The sequence below is a fragment of the Apteryx rowi genome, unplaced genomic scaffold (genome assembly GCF_003343035.1).
Source record: "Apteryx rowi isolate R43461 unplaced genomic scaffold, aptRow1 scaffold_224, whole genome shotgun sequence".
Classification (NCBI taxonomy): Eukaryota; Metazoa; Chordata; class Aves; order Apterygiformes; family Apterygidae; genus Apteryx; species Apteryx rowi.
The window spans coordinates 914514-933796 of NW_020448575.1; the positions used below are offsets into that span (position 1 = coordinate 914514).

Genomic DNA, 19283 nt, shown 5'->3' on the forward strand with positions numbered 1-19283 from the left:
AAAAAGAGAGTCCACAGCAGTCCAGAATTTAGCTCAAAGTCTGCTATTGAAGGTGTCTGGTCAAGCTGATAAATATGCTCTCATGTCATGTAAACTTCATACATTTGCATAATAAGCACTATGCACTTTAGTGACACAACAGCTAAATACCTAGTTATAGGAAGAGCAATATGGAGCAACACCATAGCTAAAGGACAGTTGAGGGATACAGGGACCTGACATATGGAAGCAACTGGCATCTGCAGATAAAGCAGTATTCCTTGGTTTAAAGTAAGGGTGAGCCCCAAACAGAATTAGAAAGGCATAAAAAGCATCTTTGTCAGAAAGTGATTTTAAATACAAAGTCACCTAAATTCTCAGACATTTATTTGCGGCGTATCAAGCCCCACTGCCATTGTTAGGTCTAAAAAACTTGTGGCTTATAACCACAAAGCATGCATTTCATAAGGGCTATTGTTGTACTGATAACCCATAAGCCATATACTTGTTTTACTCTCGAGCAAGTATCTGGAAAGATACAAAAGTGTTTGTTGTACTGATGCAACTTTATATTTATGTTGTATTAACACATTATGTATTCTCTTAATGCAATTAAGAGAACGTTTTCTACTCCATAAGTGCATTTTAGCAAGATGTTAATTTTATCTGGGTAGGGGGAGGAAGGACCTTTACAGGAAGAGCTGCCTGACCAGAAAAAGCAAAAAAGCAAACCCACAATCAGAGGTAACATAAGCAATGACTGATGTACGGGTCTGAACTAATATCACTGAGTTTCACAGACTGTTGAGGCATCTATTTTTAACCACATTAAACAGTAAATGGGTTAGAGAGTTTCTCAAAACTCCTATTCAGTTTGCTGAAACGCCTGGGAGCCCTGCTCGCAGGGGTATAACGCAGCCTGCGGCTGTGCGGCAGCCCCAGCAGTCCCTGCAGACCTGCCCGAGCCAACGGGGGACAGCTTGGAGCAGAAGCACTGCCGCGAGGTTCCTTCCCTGGCAGGAGGCCACGGACCAAGAGGCCAAAACTCTGCCCCAGCTGGGGGCACATCTGCACCCCGGAGCCGAACAGCCAGCCAGAAAGGGGGGAGGTCACCGACCCTGAACTGCAGAATCGGAGTCCACCTTCTCCCTCCCAGAAGGCATCCCAGACATTGCTCTCTCTCAGCCTCTGGTTAGAGAGGGGAGCAGGTATTCCCGAGAACAGAGAGGCTCAGTTCCAGTCCCAGAGACTATGGTAATTAGTTTCCACAGTTAGCAAGTTCAAGTATTCAAACTGTTTCTTGCTTGGTCAAAAAAAGGTCTCCGTTTCTTTACTACGGATGCCATATTTATTTCCATTAGAGACTCACAAGCCTCAATATTTACTACGTACTCCAGTGTTATGGTTTCTAGGAACAGTTTTAATACTATAGAAATTCAGTCTAGATTCAGAGGATGAAAACTGTATCAGTTCTCTGAACACTTGAAACATCAACTGCCCCTTTAAAAGGGAAGTCTAAACCATACCAACGTCTCACCTCATATCCCAAATGGCATCCTCCCACCTCCATTAATCAGGACAAGCATATGCCAAGTACAAATTTTATTCTGGAGAGCTCTGCTTTTCAGAAACCATGCCTATGAAGGCTGGCAAATTTTCTAGTTTACAGATAAATACTGCCTAATTTATATAACGATACAGCTTTGGAAGTACCAAATACCAACTTGGTGCTCAGAGACAGGCTACTGAACAGACTTTTCTTCAGCTACTACCTTTGAAGGAGGTATAGGAACATGATTGTTCATTATATAACAGAATGTATGCTTCAATCTTCAACTTTTCAATCAGCAGCTAAGGGCAAAAGCTTCAGCAAGAACAAGAGGAGGAACACCTAAAGAATACCAGATTTTTTTTCAGGGTGGCAGAATCAAAAATTCACACTAAACCACCTCAGACAGTTCTCTAATCTCTGTACCACTGACTTACTTTCATTAACTTTGAGGACTGGGAAGATCCAGAAGACTAAAGAGGCCGAAGTACCCATCTTTGAAGTTGAAGAACATGAAAATTACAGGGGAGAACCTCAGAGGAAAAACAAAGCAAAGCAGAACCACCTATTTATTATTACCTAGAAGGCAGCAAAGCAACATGGATTGCCGTTTCAGAAGCTTATATCAACCAAAAATCCCTTACAAGACAAATTGGCAGGTCTTATATAAGAAGAAAACAGATGATATGATCAAGTTATTGTCATATTAGTAGAGCTTTTAATGCCCTCTTGCATGACATTTTTGTAATTAAAGCATGGTTTATATTGAAGTGGGTCCATGACTGATAACTACTCTGTACACGTGGCTCTCCAATGGTTCAGTGGAAGAATGGAAGGATACATCAAACTGAGCTCTCCAGGGGTCTCCTCCAAGTCTGTTATAGGATACTTTAATCCATGACTTGGACAGTGGAATACAGACTATCTTTACACCTGCAGATGATCTGCAAGCACTCTGGACAGCAGGAATAGAATTCAGGAAGATCTTGCCCAATTGGAGCAATGGTCTGAAATAAAAAGGATGCAATTCAATAAGGATAAGCATGAAGTATATGTTCTGGTAGCAATAATCAGCTGCACAAGTACAAAACATGAAATGAGTAGTGGGGTACAATTCCACAGAAGAAAATTTAAGCAGCAGTTAAAAAATAAAAGTCTTGCAGAGGGGTCAAATTTTCAAGACTGTCTTTCACAGGATGTACATATATTAACTGAAGTCTTGTTTTATTCAGTCCTTCTGAGTCCCTAACCTAGATTTTATGTCCAGTTTTGAAAAATTAACTCTTCAAAATGATATAAGCCTGCCAGAGTTCAGATAAGACCTCTAGAAGAAATGTTGAATTATTCCTAGTAATGATTCTGATTATTGAAGAAAGTTAAGCATTGAAAAGAGATGAAAGACAGTTACAGACTTCAGATACTTTAACCTATCTGCAAAGGAGAAGAGTTGTTTGCATACCTGCTAGATACAGCACAAACATTACTGGTTTTAATTGCAGCAGGGGAAGTTTAAACTATGCATCAGAACTGGTTTCCACACAAACAATAAGCAATGGGAAAGATTTCTTGAAGTGATGGAATTTCCAGTCCTGGTCATTCTAGAAGAGATCAAACAGTAACCGCTCCAGAAGATTTCAAGCCCAGTCTCCAGACCAGTACACAGCCCCATCCTCACAAGAATTCAGGAGACTACTAACAAGAACTTTAAAGGAGAAGTTTTGCCTTCAAATGCAACTAACTCCTATAGAAAAAAAATCTGACTATGAAATAGAGAAAGTAAAGGGCTGGTTTATACTTTACAGTTGAACTGAAAGGCACCTCAGAAAAAAAGTTCATTTTTGCTGGAAAGTGAGAAATGACCACTCTAAATGAAAGTTCTTATTAGTTGCACATAGGGCTCATACTGAAACACTAAGCTTAAGAATAGAAAGTCTTAGTAAGATGTCTATATTATTTATACCGTGGCAGAAACGAACTAACCACTTTATATGAGAAGGAAGAGACTCAAAACAGCCTAAAGAGAGATACCAGCATATACATATGTGCTTTTACTACGGTGATCAGCAAGGAGTTAAAATATGAAAGAAAAGAAAGATGGAGACCTGTGCCATCAACTACCCAATTTGTTGTGCACAAAAGAACAAGTGAATTAGCTTCTAAAGCTCATAAAAGATTAAAGCACTTCTGGGCAATAGTATATGCTTTTTTTTTTTTTAAAAAAAAAACAATTTAGTTTAGTTTTATGTTGTACTGACCAGTAATAAAAGGCTGCTTTTAACTAGGTGAGTAGCTGTGACCTGCAGTGAAGACTGACTACAGTTGCTCTCCAGCTGAACACATATGGAGGTGGTTTCTTTAGAAGCTGAACCAGGGGCATCGCCCAGTTGATCTCAGCTTAGCAGGGAACTCCCCATAAATTTTAGGGGATTTCAGGCTTATGTTTAGCCTAATAACAAAATTCCTTCTCCATCCCTCTTTTAAAAGATGTTTCATTTCTATTTTATTTATACCTCCTTGTATATACAAAAAAAACCCAAAAAACACACACTGCAACCTGTTGATGTACTACTTTAAAGCCATTGTACTCAAAATGCATACCCTAAAAAGCCAACAAGAATTAAATCCCATTACATTTTCAGTCTCAGCTGCATTTAGCTATAGATGATAGGAAAAGGTGCCCAAGTTAACAGCCTGCATGACAGTTTTTGAATAGTGGCTCTCAATCCCCATGGACATTAAAGGGGTTCAAAGGCTACTTCTAAATGAAAACATCCACAAAAAACAGTGGAAAGGGGGCCAGAGGGAGAGGCATATTGCCTGGATCTGACCTCCACTGGGGGCAGGGGGGGGATAGAGGTCCACAAATTTAAGCACTGAAAATCACCAGAGTGGACATGTTTAGCAGCTGTTTTATAATTTAACTCAAGAGGATGGGGATGAAGAAAGACACAGATGTACCATATTATCATTAGCTGGACAGTGCCAGTAGCACCAGTACTCAGTTTTGACTGCTTTACATACTCCTTGCTGGCACTTTGAGAAGTGCTAACAGTCACCTTTAGGTAACTTTACGCAGACAACTTGAGACGCACATATCACTTGCGGTAAGAGAGAAAGGTCAGTTCCAGCTAGCCGCATTCTCAAACTCCTGATGTTTGGACACAGAATATCAGAAGAGGAAGAACCACACTTTCCTACCAGAGCTGCATCTTCCTTACGGAAAGGAAGAGGAGAACGGATGCCCATACCTTCTTCACCCTGCTCCCAGAAGGGGATTTTGGGAAGGAACGTTCTGCTCTGACTAGAGGTCTCTAGGGCGTGAGTGAGACAGGACTGTCCCAAGGGCCGAGTAAGGAAGTCTGGCAGAGCCATTTCACTGATCATCCGCTTGCTCTGTTGAGATGCTGTTGTAGCTTTCCCCTTCCGGTGCTTCAGGGGCGTCTCTGAAATAGACACTCAAACATTTTTCAGTCTCTAAGGAGGCTAAAGAAAAGAGTAAAACCACTTTTACAAAAACGGTAATGGGAATGCATCATGGAGAGAACAGGTTAAAATCACATTATTAATGGTCAGACTAGAGGGATGTTGTAAATAATCTTCAGAGTCTTCAGAGAGGAAGAGTTAGACACTTCTCAATTTTTCCAGCCCACTCAGAGGAAGAGCAGTCACTGGTATCACCACGTGCCCTTGCCTGGGGACTAACGCCATTCTCTTAAGCTATACAGAAGAGATGCCAGCAATTTCTTCTCTTGTCCCAGCACTGAATAGCTCCAGGAAACACTCTTCTACTTGACTCACCATTATATTTTAAAAATTAATCAATGCCTTTTACAGTCTTTTATTGACTTAAAGCAGATATATTCTACCATTTCATACCACTACAAAACTGACAGTCCTGAGGTGATACCGCAAACATACTCACTGTGTGAGAGTTGCAAGGTGATTAGCTTCACTTCTACACTTAGTGCCCAACAAAACAGCAACAAGGTTTTCCAGAATTTGCCTACTGGCTATGAAAGCATGGTCTAAAAATCCAAAAAGCACTTTGACACAAGACTGAATTCAAACATCATTTAACATCAATCTTTTTGTTAATACAAGGTTCCTAACTGTAAAACTAGGACTTTTCTTCTGCCTATTATATACACTGAACATCAAGGCTACTACTCCAGAAAACAACCAGTGCAAGTCATTCATTGACACAGGTATTTTGTAAAGATTTTTTACAAAAGTTCATCAGACAAGCTGTTTCAGGTGCAGCTGCACCTAATTATTCACTTAAGTCTACCACATTTGGGTTTCTTCAATTAACATTACTTTGTAGTTTTGCCTTCCAAGTTCCTTTTAGACACTAAAGCAGTAAGGGGGGGGGGGGGAAGGCCACCACCCCACCCTTAATTTTGCCACATTCTTTGAAAGCTCGAGTCAGTTTCTATAAAGAGAGAATTAGGGCTTCAAATATATTGACCAAAATTAAGGAGGAGGACACTAGGACATCATACTTCCTGTACACAAAGCCTTGGATCAATAAAATGGGGGCATCTTGCCTTAAGATATACTGGAACAACAGTATTCTTTAAGTGTGTTCAGTAATAATCATTCAGTATTTATGAGGGAGTTTTGCTGAAGAGTTCAAATAGCTAGTAAGTTCTGATATGACTATTTAATATTAATCATGGAGAAAAGTGTTCATCTTCTAAATTTCCATTTAAGAAAACAAAAACTTAAATTCAACACTTAAATATTCCTTTCTTACCAATTTAGTTCTCAATATGAAGAAATATAGCTTGATTACTAATGGCTAACTTACCAAGAAACAGATTAGAGAATCTTTGGTCTACTGTTATAGATTTACTAGCAATAATCAAGCTACTTCAAAAAAATTGTCACTTTTCACCCAGAAAGGAAAAAAAAAAAATTTTGGCAATAAAATGTCTCCTCTTGCCTCCGCAGAGTCCAGAACTAAGCCAAGTGTTGCTGCTACTTCACCAAGCCAATGTAAGACAGAAAACCTTTTCTCCCGCAAAGGCACAGGATCTGGTGCTACTGTGATGAAGAAATACAATTTTCTCTTTATGACAGTGGTACCCAAAATCATTTGCTTGGGACCTATCAAGACAGCAGTCAGCAATACCTGCTGCTGCAAGACAAGAATATCATTGTCCCACGAAAGACTTCTTGGTCTCTCATATTAGATGACTTATCCAGAGGAAATCAGCCATTAGTCACTATTAAAGTATTATGTATCTGTACATAAATGCAAGCTTCATTTTATGTGGACAGGAAAACACATGTTCTCAGAACTAATTTTAATAATTATTCAAAGAAAGTCTGTCAGTTTGGGCTTCATTAACATAACAAAGTGAACTACTCTCCAGCTAATTTCAAGTGTCCATTCCATAATTTTTTTTAAATGGGACACTGACAAGATGAACTTAAGTCACAATACACTATATAGGCTAATTTATGGTTAAGAAAGCTTTAATAAGTTAGTATTTTCATTGTTTATACAGAAGTTAAAATGGAAAAGAAACTTCGCACTTACCAAAATTCCTCCCTCGCAGAAGGACCAGCTATAGACCTACTGAAGTTAGTCTTCCCTTGTTTATATTTCATTTGCAGCAGAACACCAGAATTGTCAATCAAGGTAGATTAGGCCCAACCATATCCCAAAAGAACTTGAAAGTTAGAAACAATTTCAAAAATAATAAAAATCCCACACCCCCACAAAAAGCAAGCTAAAAGAAAGTAGACTTTCTTTTCTGCACACAAGTTCCTAGACAGGGACATAAGTAGTGATATACTAATAGTATGAAACACAACGCATCTTTTTAGACTGCAAAACAGGTATTGTATACAAGATCCTCTTGCCACTTTTTTCCCCACGTCACTTTAAAGGACTACGCACATAAATTTCTTGGTATCTGTTGAAAGTATTGGCAGAAACCCAGTCCATCTCTCTTCACATAAGTGACAGGGTCTGGTTCATAAAGTTCCTACAAGATTTTAGTGTATTACAAAAAAGCTTTAAAAACTTCTTGCATAATATACAGAAAAATCTGTGGTAGTTATGACACCTAAAATACTATTTAGCTGGTGTTCTAAAACCTTTCCAAGAAGTTTTAGAGTTTTAGCCCCATAAGAATGTTCTCTTTTTAAGGAAGTGCTTTGTTATTGCTGCTAAGCAGTAAGATCCTAAACAGCAAGATCCTAAAAATGATCCATTGACCAGCAAGGGCAGAAAAATACCCTCAAGGTTAAAACCTACAGGGCCACTGAAAAGGAAATGTTAGCATCCTTAGCAAGTGAGCCGGTAAGTAAAGTCTGTCTCCTTACTGTGCTTACTCAGTAAAGAGAGTCCTGTAAGTAGACCGTAAGTAGATATCCAGTCAAAAGACCCTGCAGCTTTCCAATTTCAACGGTTGCTACTCAAAGCTCTAGGGGCCAAATTCTCTCAGATCCCAGACCCCAGTCCCCAAACCCCGTAAGTCCTATATATAGTAGATAATCCTATAACTATAACAGCTTTAAGGTAGTTTAAGACTTGCCAATGATCTTTTCCATTCTCTATATCCTGTCTTCCCACTTGCCAAAGGCGGATTCAGTGCACTCTTAGTTCACTGCTGACTTGCACTTCAGTTCTAGCCACAGAACCACTACTCTCATGCTTTTCCTCCTTACAGACAGCGTTGTCAAGGATAAGTTTCCTAAAGCATTGCATGCTAAGGCTGTCATGGTTGTCAGACAGACTGAATTTTAATTACATAGTTTTGCAGACTGAGCAAGAAGTGGTTTGAGTGATCCTTTTTTCCAAATTAAACACATAACATAAGTGTAAGATTTCTTGTGCTAATGACTTATCTTCTCACTGAGTAAAGACATCCTTCAGTTCTTATAGGAAGGACATAAGAAAACGTAGCTCAGGAATTAAGATGCACAGCTTAGCAGGCAGCTTCAAGAGGAAAAACACAGTAGAACACATGGTTATAAGTACCAGCACCCGAGCAAACAGAACTGCTAAAAAGCTACCCAGGAAAAGAACGTCAAGAAAAAAAGCAGAAGTTTTTTTTCATGCCTCATGCAATATTCCTGTTGATTTCAGGCAAGTAGCGAGTGCTGACAAACAGCTTGGTAACGCTGTGTGGGACAAGGCTGCAGACACTTGAATTCCAAGTAGAAGAGAAGATAGAAGAAGCTCCACTGTTCAGAAGCTAGCTCTCATTCCTCTGTACCCCACCTTCACAGAAAAACAACTTTGGAGTAGAAGTTGATAAACTTAATACAGAAAGTCTTTACTAGACTTCATGGGCACTCCTGCTGCTACAAGAAGCTGTTGAAAAAACTACAGAAGTGCCTGTTGGAACAATCCATGTTTGGATCAACTGAGAAACAAGCTTTTAAAACAAACAAACAAACAAAACTTTGTGAAAGCAACTTACACCATCTAAAAAACCATCATCCTTCATCTTGCAACAGATGAAGTCCTTTAAGCATCTATTGCAATTTGCTAATTAACAATGCTCCACCATATTATTCTTTTGCAAATTATCCCATCCAAGAGAGCAAGCTTAGAATGCATATAAAAAAACAGACCCAAATACACTGGATGAGAAGCAGTGTCAAAAAAACCCAACCAAACAAAAAAAGCCACACACACACCCTAGGTTTCTGAAATAAAAGGATCCATATTTTCCACTTTTGTTAATAATGTATTATATATAGAAAAAATGTGGAAGAAATGTCAAAATGCATTAAAAAACCCAGCTTTTACATTTGCTCAACTCACCTGGTAAAGAAAGAGGCATTTATTAACATGTATGAACTTGTTATTGTAGCAGATTAGGCCCCTACTGCCTGCACTGCCCACAAAGCCAGATTTCATCAAAACTCTGGGTGAAGGAAAAACTGCCTGCGATTATTAATGAAAGCAGCATTGCAGAGTGAAACAGCTGGTTTGACAGTATTCATTTTCATAGAACCTGGCCCAAAAATGAGTTTTTTCCCCAGGACTAAGCTGCAGTACAGCAGTTTCAGATATTTCTATATTTCTATATTTCTATATTTCTATATTTCTATATTTCTATATTTCTATATTTCTATATTTCTATATTTCTATATTTCTATATTTCTATATTTATCTTCCTTCAAATAGTTCCTGTTTTTCCTGACAAAAAAATATTTATTTCAAGATCAGGGGGAAAGGGGGGGGGGTTAAGCATAAGAAAACATTGAAGCAGATGTGGCCAAATCCTACCAGTTATCCAGTTATTTGACATTGGCCAAGAAAGCATCTCTTAGCAAACGTTTTTAATTAAAACACTTAGCTTTTGCAAAGATACTGTAACGTAGACCATGTATCGTATGGATTATTATACAGTATATTACACATGTATTTGCTCTTCTACACAATTTACAAGTTTTTTTTTTTTAAAACAACTCCAAGCTTCATTCAAGTCTGCACTCAGCTTAAGCTACAGCTGAATAACTAAAGCACTTTCAGTATGACAGCTTGCTTCTTTGCCTATATTGACAATATTAAAAAAAAAAAAGTTAGTAGGGTTGCTGCAGGTACTCACAGACCTGGCTCCCACCAAACTGTTCTACAGCCCTACGCAAATAGCTGAAGTAACTGCCAGAAGCAAGGAGGCTTTTAATCCTCATTTTTGATCAACCTTTCCTCCGATAAGCTGGACAAGTGCAGAATGATACAGTATCTTCAGATACTTCACTGAATCCCGTATCTCATTTCTTACCCACTCCACACTTCTGTGGCCGCTTGGCATACGTATCCCACTTGCCCCCTCCCAGGGATGGAAGGGGCAGGACCGATCCGTGCTGCTGACAGACCCGTATTCCGGCTCGCAGCCCTTACGCGAGCGCCAGACAGCAACGTGCCAGGTGTCACCGCGACGGACAGCTGACCCCTCTCGCGGTGCTAACTGCTATTCTACCTTCTCACTGCACCGCGAGGAGCATCCACGCGGCCTACCACGACACGAACGCCTTCCTCCTAGCTTCTAACGGGAAACACGCATACGTACAAAAACCTCTCGGAGCACTTCTATTCCTCATGACAAAAACCTAAAAGCCAGTTGGACACTTGGCTTTCATGTGGTAGAATAAAAGAGCAACTTACCCGCCCTGCATCAGTAAAAGCAGATTACCGACTCTCGACGCATGTTTGAATTTAGAAAGCGCGCAGTTTGAAGACAGAGGAATTTTCAGGAAGAGGAATGAAGACGCAACCTTACACTGCACTTCAAGCAACCCTTCATGTCTGGAGAATCTTCTCAGAAGACAGCAGCCTTCGCAGTTACTATAAATACTGCTATCTCTACACTTTGTCAAGTATAGGGATAAAAGCAAACACCTGTGGCTGACAATCTAGATTTATCTGCTAGAACTAGAACAGTCATACTTCAGTGGGGGAATTCTCATGGAAGTTTCTTACAGAATCTTTGCCGACACACAGAAAGCATAACCAAACTTGGTGTTTTTCATAAGCAACAGAAGGAATTCATCACCAGCTTTAAAACTGAATTTAACATATAACCTCAAAATGCAACAGGCAGATACTCAAAAATCCAGTATGGTAACAGGGAACAACTCCTTTTTACTACAGCAGGACCTGAGGTCGTAAGAGATTACTGGTACTTCTTATAAGAATGTTACTCAGCACGCACAGCCCGAGAGAAACTCCAAATCTGGTAGTTTGAGTCCAATTACCTATATCCTCCAGTCACTTACAGCCGGCCAAAAATCTGAAACGCTTGAATATCAGCTTTTAAGAAGAACTTTTTTAAAGTTGCCATGAAACGTATGCTGTTATTTCTATCATATGAGACAGCATTCAGGGGAAAAAAAAAAAGCTGACTATGGAATACTTGTACTCTTATATAGAAGAGTAGGAAAAAAAAAAATCTTAGAGCAGCAGACCAGAATAGTTAAAAGTACACAGTACAGAGAACTGTTTGTTTCAGAACTAGAACACTTCAGGCTTTAAGAGAAATTGAACCATTTCACCTTGTGAATTTTGCAAGTATTCCCCCCCCCCCTTTTAATAACTGTCTCATTCAAAACTCTTGTAACATGAATTTTACGACAGTATCGTCTCCTCCTTAGTGAAGGCCTTTAAATGTTTGAACTGGGAAAGAAGGCTGCCAAATGAGCAGCCTACACTATTGTTCTGACTGATTAGATATCTTTTAATGCTTGATAATTGACTACATGACAGAATAGGTTTTCATAATCTCAACATTGGTGTATTGCTCACATTACTTTATGTAATTTTTATTGTAGGAATTACAGGAAAAACTGAATACAACTAAATGAAGCTTTGTTTGTTTGCATTAAATATCATTTGATACCACCAACTGTAATGTTCACCTAAAAAGTTCTATCTCAACTGTTTTTCAAATGCTGTATTTCTGGCCAAAAACAGTAACATTAATCAAACTGAAGGCCCTCAGGATTTGAGGAGTCTGTCCATATTTCATTCTCTCCTGTTTCTACAAACACTCAGAATCCTTCAGTTAGGAGAGCTGAAAACATTCAGTTCTGCAGCTGTGGTAGAGCCGAAAGTTCTAATAAGCTTAAGAATAAAGTGGGAAAAAGGGACAGTATTGACTAATAATGCAATTCAAGCACTGCTTACTGGCACATATTTGCATAATCCTTTCATTTTTCTTTAGGAGTACAAAATATGCACCCTGAGCAATACATAAAGAAACTCTTATCGAAGTTATATTAATGCCTATACCCAATTTCATTCTTATATTATTAACAAAGTCTCAAAAGCTCAGTCTTACCAATTATACTTTATCAGCAACCACTAGTATACTATACAAATAAGTGACTTAGCTGAATGGGGAGATACAAGCTGCGAAGAGGTCCTTACAATCAGGTTTTCAATAGTCTAGTCGCGGTAGCTGACGGTTCACAATCGCAGCCATTCATCCGAGTTCCTGGAATACAGCTTGCACAGTTCAAGCTGGTCAGCTATCTCTGGAGTATGATCTATGGTCCGCCCCTTTTCCAACGCACCTGGTAATATTTTGCCCCCAAAGTCTGCCAAACGTGCAGGATATTTGAACAAGCTTTCTCAGTAACATTCTTTTAAGATTTTTTTTCACCAAGATCCAAAACAAAGTATAAAGCTAGTTCGACAATTACACTTGTCAACTACAAATTTCTGCATACATAGGGGTGAAGGTGAGTGGAGGAACTGACACATGCTGATCTTGAGATCACTTGTGTATTCTGACTTTCCTTCACCAAAAATAATTTGTATTGCTCTAAGTGATCAGCATATGAATAGTCAGGGTCATTCTCAAATCCACTTCTGCATGCCTGTTTTCATTGCATTTGTCAAAGATGCTATGAAATTCAAAGTGCATTGCAATATTCATTTCTACCACAGTAAGTGTACTATTTCCTCCATCTGTGAATACTGTTGCAATTTATCCTGCTTGTAGCCACATTTAGAGAGGAAAAGGAAATAAAATTATTAGTTATGCTGCAAATATGCACAGAGCATATTTGTTTGTAAGAACTTAGTAACTTAGTTGCTTAAATTGGAGAAGTCAGTTTTGCTTTTTTAAAGAATGGCTGTGACATGCCAAAGGCTTCTTTATTCTTTTGGACCCCCTATTTCCCCTCTGCCCCCAGTAAACGATTTTGTGATTAATTGATTCTTCATTATTCATCAGGTCAACACAAGAAGTACAGCAGTTTTATTCAGGCTACTGTAAAAATTTTCTGGACTAACAGGACAGGAAATTAAAGGTTATTGGGCAATGTCTTGGGCAAATAAGCCCGATGTCTGTATCAGGCTGTAGCCTTATACCTCCAAATACAGCTATTTTAGATGTAGGCTAATCTAAAATAGAGGACTGTAAGTTTGGAATAATATAAAGAAAAAAAATGTTTTTTTTCTCCCCAGACAAGATGGGAACAGACCAGCTTTTAATGTTAGAAGTCTCTGGCTCATATTCAGTGCAGTTCTCACATTGTTTTCAAAGAATTCCCATCCTAAACTATTTTACTTTTGAAATAGTTCCTCTTCAAATTCAACATGGTAAATGATTTACTAAATAAATCCAGGATATTTAGAGCTATACATTATTCCTTGACTGTTTTAAGAAGAGAATGGTCTATATAAGTTTGTCAAATCTCAATTATGCACAAATGTTTAAATATAATGGGTACTGCCAGAAGATACATAAATACCTGCCTACAAATTGGCCCCTCCTTCCTGGGTATATTTTGAATATTACACATCAAGATTAAAAAAAGAGACAAGGTTTTCCACAAGTTTTTAGCTCTTATGATCACAAAGTATACCCTCTAAACAGAAGCAAGTGGTAACTTCCTGAACCTGCAAGCAGCCTGAGACAGTGACTCACGATGTGTGAGCTCCCTTTGTGCCCTATTAGTTTTATCAGTGTCAACTCTCAGACTATTAATGACACTTGAAAGTCTTCATTAACTATTTCACCACTGATTTCAGTAGATTAAGTAGCTGGGAATATGCCCATGGGAGCAGGGGTATAATTTAAACGGCTGCAAAGAAGAAAAAAAGCAGGAAGAAAAACAGAAGACAAGCAAAAGAGTTAAAAAATCCTTCTCACTGAGTAATAGCAAATAAAGTGGTAAAACAGCATTTAACAAGATGCTAGGTTATCTTCTTTTTCTCTCTGAAATCAGTGGAAGTCAGGCTACTACTTGAGGAGAGCTAACAAGCATAAACAGATCTACTAAATGCATATATCCTACTGCCTATATAAAGCAAGTTTTTATTGGTTATCAGTATCACTTCTAAAGCAAGCTATTCCAAGCCTAGTTCTTTAATAAGTCTGGCAGAATCATTTGCACAGTAGCCCATGCTGGTGGGAAAAAAAAAAGTCACATAAATCCTGTAAGTTTTATGTTTGAAATTGTGCTGAGAAGTGGTATACCAATCCCAACCTACCAACTCTTCAAAATAATCTCAGAATATAGTTCTGAATAAGACTCATAAGGAGTCCTCCAACAACGAGGAGAGATATTCAGAATACTCTTCCACTGAACCCAGCCTTGTCTTTTCTTAGTTGACATAACCAGGATGTAGCACTGGCCTACTTAGGACTGAGCTAGCTCAGTTAAAGACACATTGTCAGCTACAAGTCTTACAAATTAGGGGCAGCAGCAACTCCAAGAATCACACCTTCACTACAAATTTTTCTCTTAAGGAAGTGTAGGTAGAAAGGAAGTTAACATTTTCCTAGCTTGTATAAAACCTCCCTCTACCCTTTTAAAGTATAAGAACAGTAGTACTAAGTACTGGTGCTGTGAAAAAGAAAGCAAAGGTGGTCTTTATTTCTAATAACTTAACATTTTCCGTAGAAAAGAAGTGACTATTTATGGGAATTGTATGGATTTTGCAGTCCTTAGGTCTAGTTGTTAGGATGGTCCGAGGCAGGAGGGAGACGGAGAGAGCGAGTAGGCCTATGGGTATGGTGCCTGCACACAACGACCTGCCAAATCAGGGCCTCCATTTCTCGAGCGGGTACCACCGCTCAGTACCCGACCAGTATGCTGAAAGGGATGTATTCTGGGCTTACCCTTCAAAGGGCAAGGCAAAAGCTCTCACATGCCGTACAGCTCCTTGCTTAGGGGACCACTGCAACAAACAACTGTTTTTATTAGCTAGAGCAGGAGCAGACAACTGAGAAGTATGCATTTCATTCAAGATAACCACGAGTTAGTTTCTCTGAACATCCTAATGTGGCAAGTAAAAATAACACCCTGCATTTAGAGTCCATCCCTATTTTTTTATTCATGGCTCTCACAGCCAAGTTTCTGAAAAACTTTCTTTGGAAACAAACAATGTGAGAATAATGTTGCCAAGTGTCTCAAGTTCATAGATAAAAGTACTATCATAACTGTTTAAAAAAACAAAACAAAAAAACCCCAAACCAAAAAAACACACACACTATTCAGGGGCAGACTATCAAGAATTGTCTCACTAGGGTGTAGCACAAAGTTAGCAGTTTGCAGTTTTGAATAAGTGGGACAAGTTTTTCCTTGTTACGTGAAGTTAGTGATTCACTTGTCACGGATGATCATGTCTGTTACTATGAGTTATAGGAATATTAAGTATTACAAGCTATGCAAAAGGAATGTATGTCTTCAGAATGACTTAAAAATGAATAAGATGTTTCCTGATAACCATACTAAGCTATTAAAAAAGAGTCACTAGTTTGAAATCAAGCCTTATTTGCACTAAGAAGGGTTTGCCAGCTAGGTCAGCAATCCTCCTTAAGGTAGGCCCAACTGCAGGGGTATTTTTAACAGTATAACTTACTTTCATGTTCTTTGCTGCTCTATTTTTAAGTCAGAACTAGCAAAACTGTCTACAATAGGGCTTTTGTTTACATAAAGGTATGAGCAGAGTTACTATCTCAAACACAATGTTAGTCAAAGTTCCAGTGAGTACAAGGCCTACATTATAGCAGACTTTTTAAGTTAAGTCTTTAAGGACACCTAGAGCTACCTTCCCCACCCACTGCACCCTAACCCCCACACAGGCAGCAAGTTTATTGAAAGGCATTCTGAGCAAGCCAGACTTATTTTAAAGTCTGGTATTCTCCCAGGGTGAGGGAACGATCATAGGATAACTCAGCAAGTTAGACCTTTTCATAATGGTAAGTGTTATTTTATTATTAAAAATAGGAGTATGTATAACCCACATGCATTTTGTTCCCCAAACTGGCAGTAATCTCAACACTAAACATTAGTGACATTAATTAAACGCTCAAACATTACTTTCCTTGAAAGCCTTCTCTTAAAGAAGAGAATTAAGAACAGTTCTAGCCATCGTGCCACCCTTCAGAGCAGGCCAACAGGTCCGCAAAAACGAGTCCCATACATGTTCCCTCTCTCAGACCATTTGATGAGTCTGCCCCCACTAAAACCATTACTAAAACTAACAGTTCCATATTATCTTTATAGAAAGGAGACCCATTTTGAGGCTGTATTTTCCATTGTCTCTACATATTTTCCCTAAGTAAGCAGAACAAGCAGTGTTGTCTTACTCAATTCAAAGGGTTATCATCTGTAGTTTTCATTATATTAGCACATAAAAATTCATATCCAAGCTGCAGCTATTTTCCTTACTGATATTTCAAAGTGCAGGTTTGACGGCAGGATAAAAATCAAGTATCAGTGTTAGAAACCTTTAAGTTTTCTGAGACACCGCACCCAATGGTCCTGAGGCAGCACTATTTTACTATTTTACTATTTTTACTATTAACACTGCAGTCTACCAGTGCTGATAAATCCATTTGAACCTGGCTGTCATTCCAGGGTTCAGGGCAAAGGAGAGGAAACAACTGATTTCCTCACATACTGAACAATTATGTAGGAGCACAGACAGTTTTCAGTCAGTTTGGATGTGAAGAGGCTACATTACTTACAGCTTTCTGGATACTTTCTGCCCTGTTTTGAGAGAAAAATTACCACACTCACAGATTGAAAAGAATCAGTACTGTTCACTACTTGCTTACACACTCTCTACATTCTGTACTCTTAAAACACACATACAAACAAACAAAAAAACCCACAGAGCAGCCCAGAGATATTTTGGTAGGAGCCTTATTTTAAAATATGAACTACTAAAAAACACCTGACAATAATCTAAAGCTTTTTTGTTTGTTTGTTCTTTTAGAAATAGAGTTTGAAATAGTTCATACCTGTCTTCATCACCATCAACAGGAATAGATATGCCAAAGACAGAGCTGGCAAGACTGTTCATAGGAGTACTTGCAGGTAACTGAAGAGGATTTGTTAGAGTGTCTGGAACAGGAGGCTTCACAAGAGGCTTATTTTCAGCTATAACAGAAAGTGGTGGCTGAGGTAGGGGTTCCGATTTTCTTCTAGTATCGTCGATCTGGCCTACTAAGGATTGAGCTGGAGTCTGAAATTGTCCAAGGTTTGATTGTGGCAGATTTGTAGGTACATTAGGTGTGCCTTGTATTAACGAGTGCCCGACATGCTGCTGTTGGACAACACTGGAACTTCTACTGGCAGAAGTGTGGCTAGTCAGTTGTGACTGGACTAGAGTAACAGGGACGTTTGGCATAGTAACAGAAGTGGTAGACACACTAGGCACACTTGTACCGGGCACAACTGCAGGCACATTCTGAACTCCAGAAACCATGGTATGGGGAGCACTGGGCATCCCAGACACTTGACTGCTACCACCTATCTGATGCTGAGTCACAGGTTTCTGTTGCACAACCCCTGCATGTCCAATGCCTTGCTGCACCACACCTCCGGGCTGTGGAATGGCAGCCTGGCTAGACTGCGCCTGGCCACTCTGCATTACTCCTGATCCCTGCCCCACTACTTCACCGGCTTGTGCTGACACCCCCATCATTGGTGCTCCCACAGGTGAGGGATTCTGGCCAGTCACCTGTCCCACAGGGAGGCTGGAAGCCACAGTACTTGGAATAGAGCCTGTAGTAGCTTGTTGAATAGCTCCTTGAGACTGCATAATTGTCATGTGTTGCATGTATTCAGTCTGACCAGAAGGTTGCGTCGGCAGTAGATGCACTGGTGGAATTTGGGACTGAGAATAAGCAAATTGTTGAGGCTGAGTCACTGGTACGTTCGCTTGCTGCACCTGCTGCTGTGCCACTGGAAGGCTTGGCTGGCCCATTGTTACACTTGGAGGCGCCATGCCTTTTCCATTGGGTCCAGCCTGTACAACACTCTGTGCATTTACCTGTGGCTGTGATTGCTGTGGCACCATCATTTGCTGATTTGCTACTGGAGTTCCAGAAAACACAGGCTGAGCAGCACTCTGAGGCATGGCCCCGCCTATGGGCTGTTGTGGCTGTTGTTGTTGCCCAATGACAAAATTAGGTTGCTGCAGAGAGGGCTGGTTCATTTTCTCTGTCTGGAGCAGCTGTGACACAGCAGTAAGGGAACTGTCAGCTATAGAATCGGGGCCATGTGCCGATGCTGGCACAGCTGAGACCACGACAGAACCTCCTGTGGCACCAAGACCACTGTCCCTCTCTTGAGCAGCCTGCTCAAAGGTGCTGCTATGCCTAATGCAATCTCCAGTCCTGCCCAGGACACCTCCACCATCTGAGTCCCGGTCATAATACTCCATACACGTCCATCGTCCTCGCCTGTAGGGCTCCCCTGTACCATGGTCCAGCTTGATCACCCTGAAGCGTGAGCTGCATGCAGCAGCCACTGTCTGAGACATTGTCCCAGGAGCAGCAGATGTTGAAGCCCCTGTGGAGGGCAAGGCGGTTTGAGCACTGCTGCTGCCTGCCCCGGCGGTGCCAGAGGCAGCCGCTGCTGGAGGCACGGCAGAGCTCTTGGGCACAGCCCCCCCATTGGGGGCCAGGGCTGGCAGTGCCGCGGCCACCCCACCGGCAGCTGCGGCCAGCTGCCCATCCAAAAGGAGGTTGGGAGAGACGCTGCCGGGCGTCTCGGCCTCGCCCACATTGTTGAGAGTCTCCTCAGAGGAGCTCCGCTCGCAGACGTCCTCGGGGCCGTAGTCGGTGGCTCGGGACACGTCGAAGATCTCGGAAGACACGTCCTCCGTGCGGGACTCGTCTGGGTCGTCCAGGCTCTCGGTGTCCTCGGTGATGCTGCTGGCCACCTGGGCCGTGGTCACGCTGGTGATCTGGAAGCAGCTCTTCTTCTTGGCCGGCATCTTGGACATGGTTCCCCCGCGGGGAGGGGCTGCGCCGGCCGG

General features: G+C 40.5%; 1 protein-coding gene across 11 annotated transcripts in view; it reads right to left on the bottom strand.

Annotated features, from left to right (window-relative positions):
* Positions 1-19277, bottom strand: part of TSC22D2 (TSC22 domain family member 2) — a 32798-nt gene extending 13521 nt beyond the window's left edge. For 5 of the 11 annotated variants that reach the window (XR_003253394.1, XR_003253391.1, XM_026065144.1 and 2 more), the window contains exon 1: positions 17260-19277. Coding sequence is in view for 7 of the 11 variants with exons in the window: in XM_026065144.1 (XP_025920929.1) it covers positions 17260-19250 (1991 nt within the window). In the remaining 4 variants the exon portion in view is untranslated. The other 6 variants (XR_003253392.1, XR_003253393.1, XM_026065147.1 and 3 more) reach the window with 4 other exon arrangements.
* Between the last annotated feature and the right edge of the window lie 6 nt (positions 19278-19283).